This window comes from Mobula birostris, chromosome 5 (assembly GCF_030028105.1).
Source record: "Mobula birostris isolate sMobBir1 chromosome 5, sMobBir1.hap1, whole genome shotgun sequence".
NCBI lineage: Eukaryota > Metazoa > Chordata > Chondrichthyes > Myliobatiformes > Myliobatidae > Mobula > Mobula birostris.
This window is the reverse complement of record NC_092374.1, coordinates 192,346,437-192,368,434: the sequence shown is the minus strand read 5'-3', so window position 1 is coordinate 192,368,434 and position 21,998 is coordinate 192,346,437. Positions and strand designations below refer to the sequence as shown.

At 43.5% G+C, this 21,998-nt stretch overlaps 1 protein-coding gene across 3 annotated transcripts in view; it reads right to left on the bottom strand.

The window, feature by feature from the left end:
- Window positions 1–21,642, bottom strand: part of c5h6orf136 (chromosome 5 C6orf136 homolog) — a 39,646-nt gene extending 18,004 nt beyond the window's left edge. Inside the window, exons 1-3 of one of the 3 annotated variants that reach the window (XM_072259181.1) lie at window positions 21,457–21,642; window positions 20,020–20,221; window positions 14,133–14,978 (exon numbers count right to left, since the gene is read on the bottom strand). In XM_072259181.1, coding sequence (XP_072115282.1) covers window positions 14,133–14,978; window positions 20,020–20,199 — 1,026 coding nt within the window. In that variant the 5' untranslated portion in view covers window positions 20,200–20,221; window positions 21,457–21,642. Of the gene's footprint in view, window positions 1–14,132; window positions 14,979–20,019; window positions 20,222–20,933; window positions 21,288–21,313; window positions 21,359–21,456 lie in introns of those variants that run through there. The other 2 variants (XM_072259182.1, XM_072259183.1) reach the window with 2 other exon arrangements.
- Window positions 21,643–21,998: the final 356 nt, after the last annotated feature.

Sequence of the window (21,998 nt, the reverse complement as noted above, 5' to 3'; positions counted from 1 at the left end):
AACTGACAATCTTGTCTTGGACTCACTATATATATGCCCAAAGGAACAAATTTTTGATCTTTGTTTTTCTCTATTTCAAAGATTACAGAAAAAGCAAACCCTAAACCTTTACAATGGATTCTACAACAGACAGCGCCCTTTAGCACAGATTATGCAATTGATTTCAGATTGATAAAAGATTAAAATTAGCCTAGAGCTCCAGTTCTCTTCTGTCAAACAGTCACGCTGAAAAGCTTCTGCAACAGAAGTCAGCAAAGGATGATGTCTCAGGACACAAGAAAATGGAGAAGGCCAAGAAACCTTTTCCAGATATTTATACCCAATTTAAGCCTCCTCAGACCACCTCATCTATTCCTTCAAGTACTTACAATGTCTTGAAAAAGTATTCAGCTCCCACAACTATTTTCACATTTTACTGACTCATTTTCTAAATTTAAAATGTACTGAAGTAGGATTTGGGTTAATCTATAAAACATTGTGCATCATGTCAAATCAAAAGAAAACTTTCAAAGCCTGTCAACAATTTACTAAAGATTAAAAATGAAAACTTTGAATCTGGAAAAAGTATTCATCCTCTTTGTAATTGCTACACTAACTTTCCCCAGGTCCAATGCTGTATATTAACTTAGCAACTCACCCAACGTATTGACAAGAGAGCACGGGTCCCCAACCTTTTTTGCACCGCAGACCCATTTATTATTGACAATATTCTTGCAGACTGGCCGACCGGTTGTGGGGAGGGGAGGGTTGCCAATGGACAAGAGTAACCATCAAATATGTTGTGTTTACCCCTAGAAGACTACAATTACCATGAAGCCTTGCGTGGGCACCTGTGTGCGCATGCGTGACTACGTTTACGTGCTGATTTTTTTTCTACAACTCGTTTTTGGCGATTCTGTTCGAAGGGCGGTATTAATCACCACCAGAATATAGAAGATCAGTCAACTATAAGTCACTTTTTAGTGGCTAATACACTCAATTTCGTTTCTAAAAGGTTTTATCTAACGAATTTAATAATAAACACACAGCACATATTTTCCTCGCATGAATATAGTGATAAGTCAATTACTGTATAAGTCACTTATAAGTCAATAGCATCATAACATTTTAAGTAACATTTGGATATTAAACACACAGCACATATTTTCCTTGTATGAACATATAAAATCACTGCAACACACCAATATCGCTGAATCAGTGGGAGCCCTGGGCTTGTTTCCCTGCAACAAGACAGTGCCATCGAGGGGTGATGGGAGACAGCGATACTCGAACAGGGTTCCTTATGTCCAGTTTATTCCGCAATTTAGTTTTCGTTGCATTCATTGCAGAGATATGTTGGAAATGGAAGCAACGTTTTCATTGCTTTTGTGGCTGTCTCAGGATATTTAGCCTTGACTTTGATCCAGAATGCCGGCAGAGATGTTATGTCAAACATACTTTTCAGCCCACCGTCACTTGCAAGCTCAAGGAGTTGATCTTCTTCCCGCGTTGACATGGATGACGCGCGGGTAATGACCTCACATGCATTCAAGCTCAACAGTGGGTGTGACAGGGAATGAGGAAAGGTGCAGCTGACTCATATTGCCAAATCATATCTTTTCCTCACAGTCGGGTAGCACATGCTTTGCGGCCCGGTGGTTGGGGACCACTGATATAGAGAATTCATAAGAATAAATACCCCTTCTCTCTGTAAGGCTGTTACGTAACTAGCAACAATGAATATCAATTGAGTCAGGTTATATAAAAACAACCAAACATTTATTAAACACTGATAAACAAGAAAAAACACAAACGAATACCTTAACCGGAAATTAACCACTATGCGGCCATTCCACAAACCGCCACTCAGTACTGGTTCTTAAAGCAATAAATGCGAAAACAGTTCTTACAGCGGTAAAGTCAAACACAGTTCTTAAAATGGCGAATTCGAAAGTCCAACAGATTTATACAGTCAATTGGGAGAGACTTCTCTGGAGAAGGATTTCTTCATAGACACGACTTTCCTGCTGGTTCTGTCCAAAGGATTCATGACGAAGGAAATAAACGGCTTAAAAGCAACTGACCTTTCTTCCAGCAAGCAAATCCTGCAAGAACTATTTTGCTCTTTTGGCAGGAGTTACCTTCAATGCAGGTTGCTACTTCTTCAACGAAGACTCAATAAGGTCGACCCTTTATTAAACAATACCAACTTCTCTTACTCCTTCAGGTCCTGTACTTCAATAAAGTCTTCACTCTCCAATACTACTGAAAAGGTACATCAACAAATCTGGCAGAAATGGGTAAACTGCCAGTCCAGCACTATTGTACCTTACAATAGAAAGTAAAACTCCGTTTTAAATCGAAACTGCGTCATAAAGCAAATACGCAATGGAACAGAGTCTGTGGCCAACATTCTAGCTGGAAAAACTAAACTGCGTCACTGGAGTCTCCCTTTTATATACCTGTTGAGAACAGGTCATCATGTGACCTCACATTGGCAGGAAAATTACATCAAGTGACCTCCAACAAAAAAACCATTACATCATGATCATAAGATATCCATGAGGTATGTAACAAAGGCACACCAGCATGGCAGATTTTCAACAGACCAAACCAAAATGAAGACAAAAGAACATTCAAGACAAGTCTGGGAAATGATAATAGAGAAACACAAATCTGGGGAAGGGTACAAGACCATCTCAAAGGCAATGAGCATACCTCAGAGCTCAGTGCAGTCCATCATGAAACAATTGAAAACTGTGAAACCACAGCCACACTGCCTAGGTCAAGCCACCCCTCTAAACTTAGCACTTGTAAGAGAGGACTACTGTGACACCAACATCACTCTGGGTGAGCTGCAGAAGTCAGTGGCTGCAACTAGAGATGAAGGTCATGGCTCCACAACCTGTAAGATCTTACACAAAAGAGGCATTGATGGAAGAATGGCAAGGAAGCAGCTCTGGCTAAAACAAAATATATGCTTGTCTGTAAAGACTTCGCAAAGTGTCACTTAGAAGGCACTGTAAGGATGAGGAAGGTGGTCTTGTGGTCAGCTGAGACCAAAGTGGAACACTTTGGCCTCAACATCAAGCGGTACGTGTGGCATAAATCTAATACTCCGCATCAGCCAGGTAACACCATCTCTACTGTAAAGTATATGGAAGCAGCACCATGCTGTGGGGATACTTTTCAGCAGCAGGGACCGGAAATCTGGTCAGGATTGAGGGGAAGATAACTACAGAGAGATAGCTGATAAAAACCTGCTAGGCTCTGCCAGAAAGCTGAAACTGGGGAGGAAGGTCATCTTTTGACAGAACAATGACCCGAAGCACACTGCCAGAGCAACAATGAAGTGGCTTCAAAAAGAAGAAAATTGATGTCCCTGAGTGGCCCAGAGTCCTGACCTTCACCCGATAAAACAACTCTGGCAAGACATCAAGATTGCTGTCCAGTGCTGATCCCCAACCAACCTGGCACAGCTTGAGCAAATTTGCAATGAGGAATGGGCAAATCTTGCTCCAACAGGTTGTGCAAATCTAATAAACTTATACAAAAAGACTACTGTCTGTAACAGCTGTACGATGTGGTTCAACTAAGTACTGAGCAAAGGAGAATGAATATTTTTGAACTGCTGACATTTCAGTTCTTGAATTTTTCGTTTTTCATTCTTTACGATTTTCCCTGTTTTTTTGGGGGGCTCTGTGGAAAAAAGGAGCATGCAATTCACAAATAAAAATTCTCTGTTAAATTGATCAAAATCCCTGGTTGTAATACTCATTATGTGAATAAAGGGTTGGGGGCTGAATACTTTTACAAGGCACTGTGTCTAGCTTTCTCTTAAATACTACTTTAGTCATGTCCACTACTGGTCAAGGCAGAGCTGATTATAGACGGCACATGGCACACTCAGTAAAACACTCAAAGGGTCATCCCCACACATTATTCCCCTCTGTTATTGTGGTGAGTGCACGCATCACAATAAATCAACAGTCACAACTTTACCCACATCCCTAGCAGTAAAAGGTATGAAAAAAAGAAACACACTATGTCACAGGTTAACTATCTCAGGTCAATTTATTCGTATTCATCTTTCCAGTAAGTGTTTTGCCGAAGTGTCAGGATAATCTGACGTTTCTCTCCTCCACAGTCACTGGGTCTGAAACAGAGCTGCTGCACAGAGCTGTCTTATATCGAGGCAGCAGCAACCTGCACAGGTGTGTTGATGGTGGAGGATACCATCTTTAACTGGGTCAAGGGTTATATTACCTAATTACTCATCTTGTGGTAAAGTTTTGGGGTTTACTTAACTTATTTAATCTGGAAATGGTGAATCCTATAATGCGGTATATGTGTTTATTGTGAGAACTGGCAGTAGAGTTTCAGATTGTGTGAAATGGAAGATAATTGAGTTAATTAGCTTTTGGTTGGTCTAGGGGGAGGGACTTGGCAGTTATAAGCCTCGGGTTACCAAGGCTTTGGGTGTTTTTTTTGTGTTTAGTCTGAGGGTGGCTGTTAACCAGACGGGTGACAATTGCAAGCTGTATATATATTGTATTTTTTTTCAGTTTTTTTCTTGTTTTGATGTGGACGTCCAAGTTTTTGTTTTCCACTACTTTTGTAAATAAAAGCACCTCAATCTATTTTTGCGACTCAAGCCATTTTGTTATTTTTCTTAGACAGCTGACCCGCAGTTTTCTGGATAAAGTTTCTCTTGAACTGCTCTCATGTTTAAGGCATTTAATTTTGAACTGCAAACAAGCAGATCGATTTTTTTAAAATACATATTAAAATTATGATGGGAATTAAAGCAAATCGGGGCGGCGGGGGGGGGGGGGGGGGGGAGTCACCTTTCTGTTCAGAGAAACAGTCCAAGCCAAAAGAATGTGAGCGTATACATTATTCTTACCGAACTTTACGTCAGGAATGCAGTTCTAGAATGTAGGTCACCAGTGCAGGCACTTCCAGCTGTACACAGCTATGTTTAGCAAGAGATCATAGGGCTAAATATCCCACCCACCCCAAACATTCTCTCTTCTCCCCTCTCCCATCAGGTAGAAGACACAAAAGCCTGAAAGCACGTACTACCAGACTCAAGGCCAGCTTCTATCCCCCTATTATCAGACTCTTGTAGGATGGAATGGACTCTTAGCCTCACAGTCTACTTTGCTGTGATCTTGCATTTTATTGTTTACTCATTTGGTAGCTTTTCCACTTTATTCTACATTGTTGTTTTACCTTATTCCAGCTCAGTGATGACCAATTCCAATAAAGGCTTCCAATTAATTGTGGAAGTGTCACTGCTCAAAATCATTCACTTCATTTAAATTCAATGATCTGTGTTCTCACATCAATGACCGGCTCGTTACCTATATCCTGGCCAAGTACAGAGCATCAGAGCTACATTTGCTATCCTTGCAATGCAGTAACACAGCTCACTTAAGGAGATCGTGCAGCATCTTCAAAAACTTTTGCATCCCATATTTAAAGGGATACCGGACAAGAATGTCATGAAATGTGCTGTACTGGAGCAGTCAAGGAACATCTGATGAAGGCTCCCGGCCCCAAATGTCAACTGTTTATTCTCCTTTTAAAGGTGCTGCCTGACTTGCTGAGTTCCTTCAGCGTTTTGTGTGTCTGTGTTGAACTACCATCATCTTGTTTCCCTTTCCACAGATGCTGCCTGACCTGACCAGTTTTTCCATCGTTATTTCAGATTTGTAGTTCACCATCCATCAAAATTCAAACACTGTCAGCTACCTACTTGACACATTCCTGTACTTCAGTTTCTCTAACACAGAAATCTCTGAAATTTTGTTTGATGCAAAAACAAAACACATCAAACAAAAGTAGGAAATGCACAAAATTAGGAAATAAGAGATGGGGACAAAAGAGTTGCATGCGGGGTAAAGAGATTACAGGGACAGGGAGGAGAAGGATTTGAGTACGAAGGTGAGAACTTGTAAATATCAAGTAAACCACAGCCAGAGTGAAGGGTTCAGGTAGACAAACAAACCCAACTTGGTGCCTGCTGGAATATGGATGACAAAGCTTCCGATGAGCTCAAACTTAGAGAGGTTTATGCAGGCAACCCCTGATTAAGAATGCCCAACTTATAGACACACTTGCCAACCTATGAACAAATCCACATACGAACGAGCTCCCATATTAAATTCAGAGGTCCGACATGCATTCCTAGGAAGAACAGAATGAGTTTTCATCCCATCTCTCTTACTTTTAGTAATTCTTTCACATCAGTTTTATGTGCTTTCACAGTCATTCAGTACAATATTTAGTGCAGTTACCAGAGTGATTTTAATGTGTTTTATGACTTATGGACAATATCAACCTATGGACATCCGTAAAATCGGAACCTGTTCAGCACATGTTGCAAAAAGTCACCTGAAGTCTTGTACCGGAATGTTCAGAAAGCATTCCTCAAAACTTAAATTTAGCACAAGCCTGTTTTAACACTGCATCTTGGCACAGAGCAGCAAGATTGAGTCCTATACCAAGAGGCCATGCAGCGTAGCTTTGCTCATGCCTTTACTGATTATAGCACAACTCCTATTTTCCATTGTTCTCATCAAGGCCCCAGTTAATATTTTGGGGTATTAAAAGCAATAACATCAATAATGACAAACACGAGAATATCTGCAGATGCTGGAAATCCAAAGCAACTAATACAAAATGCTGGAGGAACTCAGTAGGTCAGGCAGTATCTACAGAAAAGAGTAAAGAGTCGACATTTTGGGCAGAGACCCTTCTTCAGGACATCAATAATGATCTTGTGATCCAAACCTATCTATCACTAAAAATAATCAATCAAGTGAATGTGCTGGTAAAGCAGGATGGTATGCTAACACGCTTGCCTTCACTGGTCAGGGCATTAAGTACAAGGGTCAGGAAGTCATGTTGCAGTTGTATAGGACTTTGCTGAGGTCATACTCAGTGCATCCTGTGCAATTTTGATTGCCCAATTACAGGAAGGATGTAGAGGCTTTAGAAAGAAGTTTACCAGAATGCTGCCTGGACTAGAGGCAATGAATTACAAGGAAAGGTCAAACAAAACTTGTGCAACAAAGACTGAGGGGAGAGCTGACAGAAGCTTATAAAACTTAAGGCATAGATTGTGTAGGCAGTCAGAATCTGGAAGTCCTGCAGTCTGGCACAGCCAAAGACAGGAGTGGGGCAGATTATTGACATTTGGTACCCAAGTTCCAAAATTCCATATTTTAACAAGAAATCTCCATCAGTTGTGATTTAATGGCACATGCTCAAATGGTCATGGGTTCAAGCTCTCCCACTTAAGCATACAAATACAAAATAGAGAGGGAAATACAGAAACACAGAGGGAGCACTGATCCTTCTCTCCAAAATCTTGACATGAGATTTACTTGGATCAGAAGAATACTGTCCCACAAGGCAGCAAATATTTAACTCAAGCAATTTCATGGAAAAGGGTCCATCTGGTTATTACCTTGTGGAATCCTGGTGTGCACAGATCGATGGCTGCTTTACTGCATTGAAATGCCGACTGTGCTCCATTAGATTCAAAGAGGTGGTTGTGGAAGGTTCTAACGACAGTTAAGTCACCACTTACCATAGGTCCTGCAGATAGGGACAACCTGCTCTCAGACCCTCTCACCCTAAGCAGTTTTGCTTTCATTTCTCCAGTTGAGATCACAACTGTTTCCTACCAGAAATTTCCCCAGTGGGAACAAGCACTCCACAGTGGCTTCCACAGCATTCATGAAACTATTGACAGTCTTTTCAAATGTAGCTGCTGTTGTAACATATTGGAAAAAGTGTGAATGCAGAGATAGTGCAAAGCCTCTAAGACTCCATTTAAGAAAAGATAGAAGTCCTCCTGCTATTAAAATAAAACAGATGGATGAACTGCTATTGTATATCTGCAACAGAACCACCAGTGACAAAGTTGTATCACACTCTACAGAGAGAACGGATCTGCACTGATGTGAACAGACCATGCACAAGGTCAAAGCTCACACCCTTACAACCACACAATCATTCCTACAATAACCCTCACTTGAAAGAAATAAAAAAGTTACTTGAAGAACATTGGAACATAGATAATACCAAATGCTGGAGGAACTCAGCAGGTCAGACAGCATTTATGGAAATGAATAAACAGTCAATGTTTTAAGCTAAGACTCTTCATTAAGACTGTGTTTATGTAGTGGAATATAGGCCTTTATATTCCATATAGGTTCCTTAACACTGTTATAGTCCGGGATGGCAGCGGGGATAAGCTCTCACTCCCTAACAAGTGCCTTGCGTCTCAAATAGCCTCTGATATCCAATTCCAGCTCCTGGCCTTCACGTGTGACTTAGTTACTAAGCCCAACAGAACAGTTCCTACTGACAGGAAAAGGGGCAAAGGCTGGTTACTGGCACCTTAAAACCAGTCACTGAGAGCAGCTGGGGCCATGGTTGGTAGCACATATAGGAAAAAGAAAACTCTGATCTCAAACCTGCACGGCCTTGTAGCCATGCCCACTCATGGAGAAGGCTAGAGGAGGAAACTCCAAGGAAAATTCCGTGCCAACAGCTCGTGCGAGACAGCTGTATCGGTCTCTGCCATTCCTTTGGATTTATCAGGTCGGGGAGCGGGGGGAGCCTGCTACACGGTGACAGCTCATGCGAGACAGCTGTATCGGTCTCTGCCATTCCTTTCGATTTATCAGGTCGGGGGGCGGGGGAAGCCTGCTACACGGTGACAGCTTGCTGTCAGTATCATACCGCCTTGGCTTGCACAGCACAGACAGCTGTATCACAACATCCATGGTCAATCCCGACCAACAAACGGCCTCACGTTCCACAAAGAGAGTGGAAAGGCAGAGTCGACTGCAAGATGGGGTTTTATTTCTGCCTCTGTCTGCAAGGAGTTTGTACGTTCTTCTTATCGCTGCGTGGGTTTCTCCAGATGTTTTACTTTCCTCCCACATTCTAAAGACGTATGGGTTAGGGTTAGTAAGCTGTGGACATGCTAGGTTGGCACTGAAAGTGCGCACACACTTGCAACTGCCCAGCACAATCGACACTGATTTTACACCCTATCCTCGTTATATGCGTCTTCAGACTACGCGGATTCAGTTATGCGAGGAACCTATTTCTATCAACGTCTCATTATATGCATCCAAAATTCACAGTTATGCGAGGAGCACTGCCTTCCCTCCGATACAAGTCAGGTGCACGCGCCTCACAATCTCTCTCCCGCCACTCTCGCATTGGTTTTGGCAAGGTGTGGATGTGCGATCTTAAACTTTTGTTGGTTTTACCTAGGGTGCAGTGATTTTGTGCTTGAAATATTCAATTATGCCTCCTAAGCGTCTGATGTCATGTCTTGGGCCGTCAGCTGAGCGGCAGAGAACCGCTTTAACACTTGAAAAAAGTTGGAAATTATAAACAACGCGGCATCAGCTGAAGGTAACACAGCCGTGGGACGCTACTGCCGGGAACAGAATCCTGCCTTTAAAGTTCTTTTCTTGCTTGACAATGCGCCAGCCCATCCTAAACATTTGGACAGCATTCATCCTAACATAACAGTGCGTTTCCTGCCGCCTAACACAACATCGCTGATTCAACCACTTGACCAAGGTGTGATCCACATTCAAGGCGTAGGTACTTTTTTTACCGCGAACTATCTCTCAGATGCTGCAAACAGCAGATGATTTTCAAAATCCCGGGAGTTTACCAACAGTGAGGGAATGGTGGAAGTCAGAACACGTGGCACAAATGGCGATGGACATGGACCCACGTTTAGAACGGAGTCAGCATTTCAGTTGCTCCCTGCTGTCAACCCTTCTTCCCTTCAAGCAAATTTATGCTAAAAAAACAAAATGCTGCCAAGCAAACAACCCTCATCACTTTATGCAAATCGCTGTAATCTGCTGCTGCCGGCAGTTTTAAGAGTTTGTGAGTCTTCCTTCACCCCTTGCTGTGCTTGATATTATCCTGACGACCACAACCATCCACCTTACCTATGTAAAGCTGCCCGACACCACAACAACCACTCATCTCCCGGAGCGAACACACCTGCCACTGTTGGTGAGTACTGTACATCAGAGGATGATAACTTTCTATAATGTATTACATTGAATATTACCATAAATTGATTAAATATAATACAAACGTTGTCCTGTAGTACTGCTTTTGTGTCGTATTGGTATAAAAATGTGAATAAGTTACAGATAAAACATATTTAGGAAGCCCTCTGGAACGCATCCCTATTTTCTCTATTTAAATAATTATTCACATTATGCATCAACTTCGAGGAACGTATCCCTCGCCTATAACGAGGATAGGGTGTATTTGAAACAACTGACGCATTCCACTCTATATTTTGATGTTCATGTGACAAATAAAGCTAAGATTTAATCACCTGAGAAGGCTGGAATGTAAACTACTAGAAGTTATAACTAAACAAAGCTTTAGTTAGGCCTTCTGGGAGACTGCGCCTCAGGAAGGATGCATTGTTCTCGAAGGTTAAATTAAGAGGTCAGGTTGCGTCAGATGGCGAAAGAGTGCGCCACATAAGGTTTCAGCTGACAAGATGTATTGAAACCTGGCTACCAAATGAGACTGAAGTTCTGTGCGCACACATGCCTGTGTTCCTTCAGCAAGGGAACACATTCCAACAGAACATTAGGACTCAGTTCAGGTCTGACAGCTTGGCACAACAGTTTATTCACGCCAGGATGATTTTAGAGATTGATAGAGATTTGCCACATACATTTCAGCATATGTTTTGATGTCTATTATTTGTGTCAATGACTAACAAGAGTGAGAGGGTGTGCTGGGGGACAGCCTGCAAGAGTCCGCACACCTCCGGCGCCAACACAGCACGCCCACAACTTACTAACCCTAACCCTTTGGAATGTTTACGGAAACCGGAGCACCCGGAGGAAACCCACATAGGACTAATAGCGAAAAATCTGGTGGTGAGAACCCAGAGCAAGGGCATAACTTTGACATTATATCCAGAACACTTGGATCTTTTTACAAAGGAAACCCTCAAATCAGGTGTAAAAGCTGCAGATCAAAATTAACATTGAAAAAAGTGAAAATGTTGAAAGTCAGAATCAGATTTGTTTTTAAATTTATCTTCAGAATGTGGGTGCCAATACGAAAGGGAACATTTACTACAGACTCTGAATTCAACAGCAAGGTGGTGGTGGTGAGTTTGCACTGTTGCAGTCTTAGCATAAACGATCTCCAACAACTACAACAATCTCCCTTTGTGCAAGGTACGAATCCAACACTCCAGCATCTCGATCAGTTTTCAAAGGGCTCTTTGGTAAGTGAACTGCACCCTTACCTTCAAGGGCAACCAGAGAATGAATGAGAATACACTGATAAGGCATAGCCCATGGTATTACAGGCGAGATTCTAGCATGGGTAAAGCAATGGCTGATTGGCAGGCAGCAAAGCATAGGAATAAAGGTTTTTTGGTGACTAGTGGTGTTCCACAGGGTCTGTGTTGGGACCATTTCTTTTTGCATTACATGTCAGTGATTTGGATGAAACAATTGATGGCTTTGGTGCAAAGTTTGCAGATGATATGAAAATAGGTGGAGGGGCAGATAGTTTTGAGGAAGTAGAGAGGCTGCAGAAGGACAAATTAGGAGAAGGGGCAAAGAAGTGGCAAATGGAATACAATATCCAGAAGTGAATGGTAGAAGGAATGAAAGGGTTAACTATTTTCTAAATGGAGAGAAAATAAAAACTGAGGTGCAAAGGGACTTGGGAGCACCCCCTAAAGGTTATTTGCAGGTTGAGTCTGTGGTGAGGAAGGCAAATGCAATGTTAGCATTCATTTCAAGAGGACTAGAACATGAAAGCAAGGATATAATGTAGAGACTTTATAAAAAGTACTGGTGAGGCCTCACTTGGAGTATTGCGAGCAGTTTTGGGCCCTTTATCCTAGAAAGGATGTGCTGAAACTGGACAGAGTTCAAAGGAGGTTCCAGGTTTGAATGCCTTGTCATAAGATGACAGTTTGATCGCTCTGGGCCTCTATTCACTAGAATTCAGAAGAATGAGGGGTGACCTCATTGAAACCTTATCAAATGGTGAAAGGTCCTGATAGAGTAGATGTGGAGAGGATGTTTCCTATGGTGGGAGAGTACAAGACTAGAGGACAATGCCTCAGAATAGAGGGATGATTTTTAGACCTGAGATTAAGAAGAATTTCTTTAGCCACAGAGTGGTGACCTGTGGAATTCTTTGCCACAGGCAACTGTATATTTAAGGCAGAGGTTAATAGACTTGCAATTGGTCAAGGCATGAAAGGATACAGGGTGAAAGCAGGAGAATGGAGCTGAGAGGAAAATTGGATCAGCCATGACGAACTGGCAGAGCAGGCGCGATGGGCCAAATGGCCTAATTCTGCTTCTTTATCTTATGGTTTTATAAAACCAGGACAGGAGGCCCCTATAATAGCAGTATCTGTTGACTCATTTGTGAGCTGTCACTACAAAGCAGTTCAATGAAATGGAAAACAGGACAAACTTCAGCGTTTTGCAACTATATTATAGAATGGATTGTCTGACATCTTCCATTAGTTCATTCGGATGCTGATTCTTGAACCTAGAGAGGAAATGTCACCAAATTATTCTCCTATGTGGGTCATCACAAAGCAAAGACTGAGAGGTGGCACAATGAAGATATTCTGTATAAAGTTACAAGAGGCATGGATAGGGTAGAGTCAGTGTCTGCTTCACATGGTTGTCATTATGTGCCATGTTGTATGACGTAGGTGACCATGGTGACCTTGACTGTCCTTCACAAATTTTTCTACAGAAAATGGCTTGACATTGCCATCTTCTGAGCAGTATCTTTAAAAGACGGGTGACCCCAGCCATCATCAATACTTTTCAGAGATTGTCTGCCTCGCGTCAGTGGTTGCAGAATTAGGACTTGTGATATGCACCAGCTGCTCATACAGCCATCCACCAGCTGCTCCATGGCTTCACATGACCCTGTTCGGACCGGGGTGGGAGGGTGTTTGGAGAGAGGGAGAGAGGGGGCTAAGCTGGTGCTACAACTTGCCGAAGGGTGACTACAGGCTAGCAGAGGGAAGGAGTGCTCCTTTGGAAGAGACTTATCGCAACCCCACCACCCTTCATATCATAGGTGTCTCTAAATCCTGAGGATGCAGGTGGGAGGTGGGAAGTGAGGGGGTTAAATGGAGATCTGACGGGTAAATACATACAAAAAATTAATTGGTATCTGGAATATATGCTAGAGGTGATGGACGGATACAATCACTACATTTAGGAGGCATTTCGACAGATTTTTACAGACTTTTATTCTAACTTGCATATCCCCCTAGCTCAGAAACCACCATCTCCACACTATAATATAAATTGGAGTTGCTCTTGGCTTGGACCTGTGTCATAATGAACACACGAGGACAGTAGCACTATCTTATACCCTGACTGAAAGCAGGCCTCGTTTCTCCCCATTTGTAACCTGTTCCTAGTTCAATAATTCCCCGAGCGGTCTGTACTGATAAACATTCTGATCTCCTCCCCGACCCCAAATGCTGAGCATATTGTCAATGCTCTAAACAACAAATTCTCTGTCCAAACCCCTCTACGTCTCTGCTTTCAATAAACTGTTTAAAACTTACCTCTTATCTACTGAATTTTGTCTGATATTTGGTAAATGGTATATTACATTAAATGCAAGTGTAGGAGCCATGTATCTAGTCTCATTCTGCTTTATATTCTGTGTTGCACACTTGGTATGTTTATTATGTGAACTAGTCATATGAGTGGGGGTGTGGTAAAAGCAAAGGGAATAAGTTACGTATTCTTGATTGTTTCGTGGCATTTTGTAGCTTGGGACCAGCAGAGGTCACATGTTTGCTAACCACCATATCGCTTCGGGATTATGTGTCTGCTAACTGAATGGAATAAAGGTTTCGACTCTTTGGAGCAATCATTTCTTTTGGACCTGAGGGTGCGTCATGACTGTGGTAGTCACAGACAGCCCAGCAGCAATTGGTTTGTTTTGATTTGGGATTTGTTTTGCCACTAGAGCACGATATTGCAAGTGTATTGGTATATTTACCAATCTACAACTAGTACAAGCCCACGAGCAAGGTTCAATTAAAAGAGTTTCTTTACCTCCAACCTCAGCTTTCCGTAAAGCACAGCAAGATGCTCCTCCATACTGGGCTCTCCCTTCTGCGGGTTTGTTTTCTTCAGCTCTCCTGCTCTGCGAAAAGCAAGCTCCTGCAGCTGAGATGCGGTCGCAGTTAGACGTTGGAGGCCTGCAAGGCACTCACTGTCAAACAGAGTCCGGAAAGAGTCCAGGTGCCCCTCATTCATGTCCCAGAGGCTCAGCACTGTGTCCTGGGGCTGCTGTTTCTTGGAATCTGGCCTGCCTACAGAGGGCACCTCTGCCCCTGCAAATCGCCCCGCCAGTGTCTCAGGGATGGCCTCAGCCGCCAGCTCTCTCACAGGGAAGTGGGACATGGAGTCATGTTCTACCACAATGTCGTCTGAGCTGCGCCCATCAACTGTGGTGATTGAATTCAGAAGCTGAGACAGCAGAAGAGCTCTTTCTTGCTTGGCATCAAGCCCTTCCACCAGCTCACAGGGCTCACGCTCTACTCTGGAGACTGCCAATTGCTCCATACGTACACACAGCCTCTCCACAAGGGCTGCCTGCTCCCTGCCCTGGCCACGGATGATCATCTGCATGCCGATCTTCTGATCTGGGGTATAGATAAGGGACTGCAGATGCACATCACCTGCGGGTGCCCCTTGAATGCAAGCACTCTGCAAAGAACCACTGGGAGAGAACTGCGAGTAAGGCACGTCGCACGCCACAAGGCTCGGACTGCAGTCTGCTGCCGTGTAAGTCTCCACGCCGATCTGCCTTTTGTTTTGGTGCCACACGCAAACAGGCGTGGTCCATGAGGTGGTACTGATATGCCGAAAGAATCTGCCACGACACATCTCGAACTTCTGCGGAAGCAAATGAGATAGCTTTAATGAGGTAGAGAAAAGACTTTGATTAGCTTTACAAAATTTACCTGCCAAGTTGAACTGGCTTCACATACCAATTCCCTGTTCAATTATATTAAAAAAATCACGAGATATTGCAAAGGATGATAGTAAACATGGCTGTATTTATCTTAGCCATTCCATCAGATTGCAAGCTCCACGTTTAACCATCACATCATTTAAGTCTGTAAGAAAGTCAGAGTTACCTTCTAGTGGCAATCAAAACAAATATCACTTCAAAGAAACTGAAATTTACAAGGATTGAAAAATCAGTAATGGCTTCTCAATTTTCCACTGATCTAGAATCAATTACTCTGATATAATGAACAATATAACCTTTTAACACAAACTCATGCTTAATTAGTAACTTGAAGCAGAGTTTCATTGACTTACCCACTTTTACTTACAGCTGACAATTCTGAAGTTACTACACGCAAGCCCCATTGAAAGGGTACAAATGAATAATGTTTATCAAAAGGGTTCAGGAACGAGCAACCCGATGTCACCACTTCAACTGAATCTAAACGACTAAAGTCAATTCAATGAACCTGAAATTTGTCAGTTTGGGGGAAAAAAAGCCATGAAAATATCAAACAAACACAAAAAAAAAACAAAAAGCTCTCATGGATATTAACTAACAAGCCCTGACTAGCTCAAAGCATGTTCCCAGTTGCACACAGCCAATGAACATTACATCAGTTGTTTAATATCTCCAAGCTGAAATCTATTAGAAAGGTTTCCAATGCTAGTATACTAATGAACATCATCTCAAAGAATGCTTAGAAACTCGGGGGACATTACATTCAGAGTGATGAATGGGCACATGGTAACACACCCACAGGTAGTCGAGATGCAATGTGGAGCACACACAGCAGATTCAAGAAGAAATAACCTGATTAGTTGAACAAGTCAGATGCCACTGCATAGATAATAGAAGATCCACCTACATCAACTCTCCCATTCCTAAGCTGTGAACAGACAAAACCCACACAAAAAAGTTGTGGCCAGTACAGAAACAGAAAGGGGGATATTTTATGAACTACATTGCTTAGGAGTTTACAACATTTGAAATGTCTTTAGGATCAAATTGAACAATTGTCACCTCAGCTCTGGATGTTGCAGGAAGCCAGTCAAATCAGAATTAACCAAATTCACTCACCGTATGCCAGAAAACAATCCCAAAAGTCTACAAAGCAAGGGACCCTTTCAGAAAAACTAATAAGCAGAATTACAGGCATCCGCATGTGGTCCTAACACTTGGAGATCTCCCAAGTCCAATCTTCCCACTGTAGACAGTTTATTGGAAGATTGGAACTTTCCTGTGGGAAGGATGAAGAAAACACAGGAGCCCTATTTAATAGCTCCTTTGTTTTTCCAGCAACTGAAATTATGACGTTCCAAAGATTACACATTCACCAATGTGATGTGATTTCATTGAATTGATACAGTAAATGAAGAGGAGGTGTATCTCCTGGTGAAGAACCTTGGATCAGGATTAGAGCATAGAGCACAGGAACATGCCTTCAGCCCACAATACTGTGCTGAACCAGCTAAAAAGCAAATCAGAAACATTGAAACTCCAGTCCCTCCTACCTACACCATGTCCATATCCCTCCATCTTCCTCACATTCACGTGCCTATTGAAACATCTCTGAAAAGCCTCTAATGTATTGGCCTCTACCGTCATACCAGGCAGTGCTTTACAGGCATTGACAACTGAGTTTAAAAAAAAAACAGACTTACCCCTCACATTCCCCTTGAACCTACCCCCTCTCACCTTCAATGCATGCCCTCTGGTATGAGAGCTTTCAGCCCTGGGAAACAGAAATTCCCTGTCCACTCCATCAATGCCTCTCAACCTTATAAACCTGCTGGATCGCCCCTCAAACTCTGCCGCTCCAGAGAAAACACTCTAAACCAGGCAGCATCCTGGTAAGTCTCTTCCGCACCCTCTTCAAGTGAAGTAGTACTCCCGCAGGAACAGCGCTCATGTTTGGAACTCTTTTGCAAAGGCAATTAACACTGAGCTCCGATATTTATACATTTTTGTTAGCCACTGATGACCTGACATATGACAAATCAGCTATGGTCGAACTGAATGTCAAATGGGCTGAGGATGCCAAGTGACCTACCGTGATATCCATGTTCTCTCAACAAGTGAGTAGTAATGAGGAGGGTATGGAACAGTAAATGGATTGGGCAGAATGAAGTAGAGAAAGTCCTTAAGGAAGAACCAAAAAAAAACAGGACTATGCTTGATGTAAATCTTATGCAAATAGGATTCAAGCAGCATTGGAAAATTGCTGACATATATTTTCTGAAGAGTAAGGTAGGGTCAAAGCTATATCCAAAACTCCTTGTACAGTTTCAATTCTACATTACCCTCTGACCTCAGCTTCCTGCACTGCTCAAGACACACGAACAGCAACAACTTATCTTTCAATCTTCCCTTCAGTGCCTTTTGGACTCACACTGAAGGTCAAAAACTTCATGCAAGCCACCACTCCCATTTCCTCAGCCTTCAGTCAGAGTCCAACAGAGCAGAAACAGGCCCCTCATCCATCCCGATCAAGGTGCCACCTAAGCTAGTCCCACATCCTTCTAAATCTTTCTTACCCGTAAGCTACCCAAATGTCTTTTAAATGTTGTTAATGTACCTATCTCAACTCCTGCAGATGCAGGAAATCAAAGCAACATACACAAAACGCTGGAGGAACTCAGCAGGCCAGGCAGCACGAGAAAATTTGCAGATGCTGGTAATCCAAGCATGGAAGGAGCGGCCTTCCCCAGCAGCTCATTCCGTATGTACACCACCCTCTGTGTGAAGAAGTTGCAACTCAGGTCCCTCTTAAATTTCTCCTCTCACCTTAACTCCATGCCCTCTAGTTCCTGATTCCTTTTCTGGGAAAACACTGCGCACATTCACCCTACTGATGATACACACCCCTATGTTACCCAAGTCCTGGAAACTCCAAGGATTAAAGTCTGAGCCTTCCCAACCTCTCCCTGTAACTCAAGCCCTTGAGTCCTGGCAACATTCACACTAATCTTCTTTGCCCTCTTTCCAATCCAGTGATATCTTTCCCAAAACATTTGCTGTAACTCTAACCCTAGATTATTCTTTCTACCCTATTATTTGCCTTTCTCCCAGCACTATCACCTCCTCTTGCCATTTCTGTTCCACCCACCCCAGCACAATCCTCGTCTGTTCTTCCTACCAACCTCATTCCATCTTCTGTCCCTCCCTACTGCACAAACTGCCCCTTTTCTCATCTTTGTTCCCCAGTCGCCACAAAAGATCCAAGCCCAAATATTCACTCCATTTCTTATTCCACAGACCTCGGTTCTGGCAGTGTATTTTAACTTTAGATTTCCAGCCCTGATAGGAAATTGAACTCCCCATTATGCATTAATGAGATATCTTTCTGAAAGAGCTGAGTCATACAGACTATGTCCCAGGAGTGTTAATCACTCACTCCTTTCCCTTAGTGCCTTTTCTTTTATTATTTATAAACCTCTGCACCCTGTTCTTTGAAAATATAAAATTTACACAAAACACTTTTCTGATTACCCAAACAGCCACAGTTTCTCCGCACACTGCTTGATCCACTGAGCATTTTCAGGAGGCCATTCAGCCCATCAAGAAACAAACATTTCCACTTGTCCTATTCCCATTTATTTCCTTGTGAGCTATTCTCTCACACCTACCCATCAAACAGGGGGTGTCCTCCCCCCTTGACAGGAGGAGGGGGTGTAATTTAAAGTAGCCAATTTAAAGTGTCTTGCTAACCAGCATGTCAGAGCTTGTGGACAATGGTGTGGTCACAGGGAGAACGTTCAATCTCTACACAGATAGCACCAGAGGTCAGGATTGAGACTGGTTTGCTGGATCTTTGCAGCAGCTGTATCATTTTGTGTTCCACTGCAGCACTGAGGCCAGTCCTGCTTTCAGCACGATTCCTGCATTTACTCAGCCAACCTCAACCAGACCTGCTACGGCTAACTACAGCCACCACGGTGCTCTGAAAAATGGGTTTAAAGTAAATGTCACAAGCGCCCATTTCAAAGTTCATAGTAAATTTATTATCAAAGTATATAAACTGTCGCCGTATACTACCCTGAGTTTTATTTTCTTGCAGGCATTCACAATGAATACAATGAAACACGATAGAATCAGTTAAAAACTGCACACGACAGAGGCAAATAAACAACCAATATGCAAATACAAAAAATAATAATAAACAAATAAGCAATAACTATAAAGAACACAAGTTAAGTATGAACAGGAGGGGAGAGTGAAAACAGTGACAGAAGCTGGAAGGAGATAGATGGAGTTGACAAGAGGCAGAAGATGATGGAATCTGATCTGAGGATGAGATCAGTGCATTGGTGAAAAGACACCGAATTTTTGAAATCCATCAACAAAACAAAAAGGCAGCTGCCATCTCACATTAACAATTTACTCCAATGGTAGAACCTCCAGCAACACTACCACCACCATGAATCACACACTCAATTTTCTGGAGAAGGTCTTGAGCTTGCAATCTGTTGGGTCAACATTCAAGAATGGATCTTGAATCAAAAGGAAATGTTGAGAGAGCTAGGGATTTTCTCCTTGGAGCAGAGGAGCGTAAGAGGAGACTTGATAGAGCTGTATAAAGTTTAAGACAATAAGAGGGACAGATAGAGTGGAAAGCCAGAGACTTACTCACAGGGTGACAATGTAAAGACAGGCCTTTTCTCCCCACACTATGAGTGCTGAATGTATGGATCTCGCTGCCGGGATGGTGGGAGAGGAAGATACATTAGGGACATTTAAGGTAGGCACATAGATTGGAAGGAAGAATGTAGGGCTATGCGAGATGGAAGGGTTCGACCGATCTTGGAGCAGGGTGAAAGGTCAGAGGACAAAAGGCCTGTACCATTCGATGGACACACACCAAGCTTCTGCAAGCAGTGATCAAATCTGAGAGTCAAATCTTCAGCGGTACCCTTGGCTTACCTGCACTCGGCAGCAAGAGGAGGAATTCTGTTTCCTGACCGGATAGTCACAACTGTGATAGGCACTGCGGTCATTCCCTCGGATCCTGATCCGAGCGCCACTGCTGGGTTTCCATCGCCCGAGTCCAAACGTTGCCAGTCCCCTGGCTGCACTCTGCCTGCAATTCACTGCGCCAGCCATGCATATAGACGGCCCACTGCCACTGCGGTGGGAAAAAAAACACTGAGAGACAGAGTCATACGGCAGAGAAACAGACCACCACACCCATGCCAAACTTACTGCCCATCTACTCTAGGACCATATCCTTCTGTGCCTTACAACCTCTAAAGGACTCTCCCACTATTTGAAACATCCTCTCCATGTCCACTCTATCTAGGCCTTTCATTATTTAGTATGTTTGAATGAGATCCCCCTTCTCATTCTTCTAAACTGCAGAAAGTACAAGCCCAGAGCCATCAAAAGCTTCAGAAGGCACACCTTAGGAGACCAGAAATAGCAGATGTTAGAACTCCTCCATCACTTTACCCATTGCTCCAGATTCCAGCATCTGCAGTCTCTTGCGTTACCAGTTAAACTCACCCCACAGCAGCACTCTGCTCTTTCACTATCACAGAGGACTAAGTGCATCTTTCCCTCCCCACTTTCCATAGGGATCACTCTCCTAAGATCCTCATTCTGGTTACTCTCTCATCCCTTCTTCTTCTCCTCACTTACCCATCATTTCCTTCTGGTTCCCCTCCTCCTTCCCTTCCTTCCACGCTCCTCTATCCTCTCCAATCAGATTCTTTCTTCTTCACCCATTTACCTCTTCCACCTAACACCCCCCAGCTTCTTATTTCATCCCCCCCCCCCCGCCACCCAGAGACCTAGATCCCCCCTCACGCAGTCTTGCCTATCACATGCCATCTCCCCACCTTCCTATTCTGGCTTCTGCCCCCGTCTTTTCCAGTCCTGATGAAGGGTCTCGGCCCAAAACTTGATCTTAAACACAAGAAAGTCTGCAGATGCTGGTAATCCAAAGCAAAATGCTGAAGGAACTGAGTATCTGTGGAAATGAATAGACAGTCGGCATTGCAGGCCGAGACCCTTCTAGAGGACCGGTTTGTTTCCCTTCGTAGACGTTGCTTGAATTGCTGTCTTCCTCCAGTATTTTGTATGCACTGGTCAGGATTTCTGGCATACATAGAATCTCGTGTTTAACATTAACACAAGAGCTCGCCTTAGACTTCCAAACAAAACGCACTGCTGTGACCACATCCTCCACTACAATAGGCTGCCTTGTCTGCTACATTACCTTGCGTCCTCATCCCATTCGACACCACCCCACCTAATTCACCAGCCCCAGCGCCCTGCCCTCGCCCGGTCCCGTCTCCGCCCATCGCTTCCAACTAACCCCCGCCTTCCCTTTCCGGGAGCCGCCGGGGATGCAGAATTCACCTGAGAGCAGCGCGATCGGACAGAACCGCCTCCTACTCCACCGCCGCCAGCATCTCCTCCGCTATCCGATCGGCAGAACTCGGTCACGCCGCGCCGCCGCTAAGCCCTCTCCCGCCGTCCGGTTCCTTCCCCTCTCCACCCCTTTGCCCTTGGATACCGGGAAGACTGGCACCCCGCGCATGCGCTCACCCCTTCACTCTCCGCGCCGCCGACTCTTCCAGAACAGACGTCGCCGCTGCCGTCTCAAAAGAGTCTTCCCATTGGCTGGAACCGCCGCAGGAAGAAAGCAACACACCTATTGGTGTAGTCTGCGTGATGATTGTGACGCACTTGAATTGGTGACTCGGAGGGCGGGGCTGTTATGACTTTAATGCTGTAGGATTCTGGGAGATGTAGTTTTACATAAATTTGCGCTGATTGGGTCTTTAATTGCTGCCTTGGTTTTAATTTTGGATTTTGTTGCAGTAATTGATCCATCCACACCAGCTTTTGAACTTCCGTCCTACGTCATAGTTATGGCATTGAATAGGCCTTGTTGATCA